The sequence below is a fragment of the Pundamilia nyererei genome, unplaced genomic scaffold, assembly GCF_000239375.1.
Source record: "Pundamilia nyererei isolate P.nyererei 1_Seehausen unplaced genomic scaffold, PunNye1.0 scaffold00007, whole genome shotgun sequence".
NCBI classification, from domain to species: domain Eukaryota; kingdom Metazoa; phylum Chordata; class Actinopteri; order Cichliformes; family Cichlidae; genus Pundamilia; species Pundamilia nyererei.
Genome location: NW_005187408.1, coordinates 2,803,279 through 2,805,657, shown reverse-complemented (window position 1 = coordinate 2,805,657; position 2,379 = coordinate 2,803,279). Strand labels below are relative to the sequence as shown.

The 2,379-nt window shown below is 40.2% G+C and overlaps 1 protein-coding gene across 2 annotated transcripts in view; it reads left to right on the top strand.

Moving 5' to 3' along the window:
- Window positions 1-2,365, top strand: part of slc51a (solute carrier family 51 member A) — a 13,757-nt gene extending 11,392 nt beyond the window's left edge. For both annotated transcript variants that reach the window (XM_005722531.2, XM_005722530.2), the window contains exons 6-8: window positions 7-153; window positions 286-391; window positions 2,163-2,365. In XM_005722531.2, the coding sequence (XP_005722588.1) occupies window positions 7-153; window positions 286-391; window positions 2,163-2,308 (399 nt within the window). In that variant the 3' untranslated portion in view covers window positions 2,309-2,365. The remainder of the gene's footprint in view (window positions 1-6; window positions 154-285; window positions 392-2,162) is intronic.
- Window positions 2,366-2,379: the final 14 nt, after the last annotated feature.

The window sequence follows — 2,379 nt, the reverse complement described above, 5'->3', positions numbered from 1 at the left end:
TTGCAGGTAAGTGCTACAGGAGATGCAATATGGATCAACTGTTTTGTAGGCGTCTTGACAATCACAGGTTTGTGGCCTGTTGGCATCACGTTTATACACCTGAAGAACACCCTGCGAACAATAAAGATCGTCCCGAAATACGCCATGTATCAGGTAAGACACTGATCAAGCACATGTGCACACTTTTTGGATAAAGACTAATAACAGATTTGAAAGACTGTTTTACCAGGATAACACAAGCTGCAACTACAATTAGTCCTTATATGTTTTCATTTGTGTCGTTAGCTGCTCCTGATTCTTACCCAGCTGCAGACAGCTATTATCAACATCTTGGGCATGAATGGCATCATCGCCTGCTCTCCACCTTTCCCCTCATCTATCAGAGGATACAGTGAGTTTACATCCATCTATCCAGTCAGACCAATCATCCACATATTTACAGTTCCATATATATTTGGACACTGACACAAGTTTTATTTTTGTATGTGTTTACTGAAACACATTTCGATAGTTAAATAATATACTTGGACATAATGTGTAAACTCCTTTCATTTGAGGGTATCCACATTCAAACTGGAGGTAGGGTTTAGGTATTCCAGCTCCTTAGCATATGCCATCTTCTTTTTAAAGCGACCAAATGTAATTGGACTATTAATTCAAAGGCTATTTATTGGGGCAGGTGTGGGCAATTCTTGAATATGTCATTATCAGTTAAGCAGATAAAAGAACTTGAGTTGATTTAAGGTGTGGTTCTTGCATTTGAAAGATTTTGCTGTGAACAGACAAAATGTGGTCAAAGGAGCTCTCCATGCAGGTGAAATAAGCCATCCTTAAGCTGCAAAAACAGAAGAAAAAAAAAACATCTGAGAAATTGCTGCAATATTTGGAGTTGCAAAATGTACAGTTTGGTGCATCCTGAGAAAGAAAGAACGCACTGGTGAACTCAACAATGCAAAATGGACCTGGACGTCCAAAGAAGACAACAGTGGTGGATGATCAGAGTCATTTCCATGGTGAAGAGAAATCTCTTCACAACAGCCAACCAAGTGAACAACACTCTCCAGGATGTAGGCGCATCGATATCCAAGTGTACTATAAAGAGAAGACTGCATGAAAGTAAATACAGAGGGTTCACTGCGAGCTGCAAGCCACTCATAAGCCTCAAGAATAGAAAGGCTAGATTTGGGTTTTGCTAAAAAATAAAATAAAATAAGAAAAACATCTTAAAAAGCCAGCACAGTTCTGGAAAAACATTCTTTAGACAGATGAAACCACGATCAACCTCTACCAGAATGATGGCAAGAAAAAAGCAAGGAGAAGCGTAAAACGCCTCATGTCTCTGAATCCAAAGCAAACAATATCTATAATACACGGCGGAGGCAAGTGTGATGGCTTGGTCGTGGATGGCTGCCAGTGGCACTGAGACACTAGTGTTTATTGATGACGTGACACAGGACAGAAGCAGCATAAGTTCTGAAGTGTTCAGAGGCATACTGTCTGCTCAAATCCAGCTCAATGCAGTAAAATTGATTGGGCGGCATTTCAAAATACAGATGGAGAATAACCCAAAACTCGCCAAAGGAACTCAGGAGTTTTATTAAAGCAAATAAGTAGAGTATTCTTGAATGGCCAAGTCAGTCAGCTGATCTTAACTCGGTTGAGCATCCATTTCACTTGTCGAAGACTAAACTTTGGACAGAAAGGCTCACAAACACACAGCAACTGAAAGCCACTGCAGTAAAGGCCTAGTAGAGCATAAAAAGGAGGAAACCCAGCATCTGGTGATGTCCATGAGCTCAAGACTTCAGGCTGTCATTGTCAGCAAAACCATTAAAAATAAACATTTTATTTTCACTTATTTAATTTGTACAATTACTTTAGAGCCCCTGGTATGAAGGTATTGTGTTAAAAAATACTCTAGTTCCTCACATTTTTAGGCAATCTTTTTGTTCCCCCACTGAATTAAAGCTGAAATTCTGCACCTCAACTGCATCTGAGTTGTTTCATCTAAAGTCACTGTGGGTAATTTACAGAGCCAAAATAAGAAAAAAAAAGCAGTCCCAATCCAACTGTATCATATTTAGCATGCATCAGTATCCTTATTTTTTACCAGTAACCCTGTGACAGCTGAGCTTCTTTGTGCCCTTATTCTGCCTTCACAGTGATGAGCCAGCAGCTGCTGATCATGGAGATGTTCATCATGACTATGGTGACACGGCTGCTCTATAGACGACAGTACGATCCTTTACCTGAAGAGCAGGATGCCAATGAAAACACCAGGATGACTGACTTAACACAGTCTCCATGAGAACTAAATTGTGTTAATGTGTGTGTGTGTGTGTGTGTGTGTGTGTGTGTGTGTGTGTGTGTGTGTGTGTG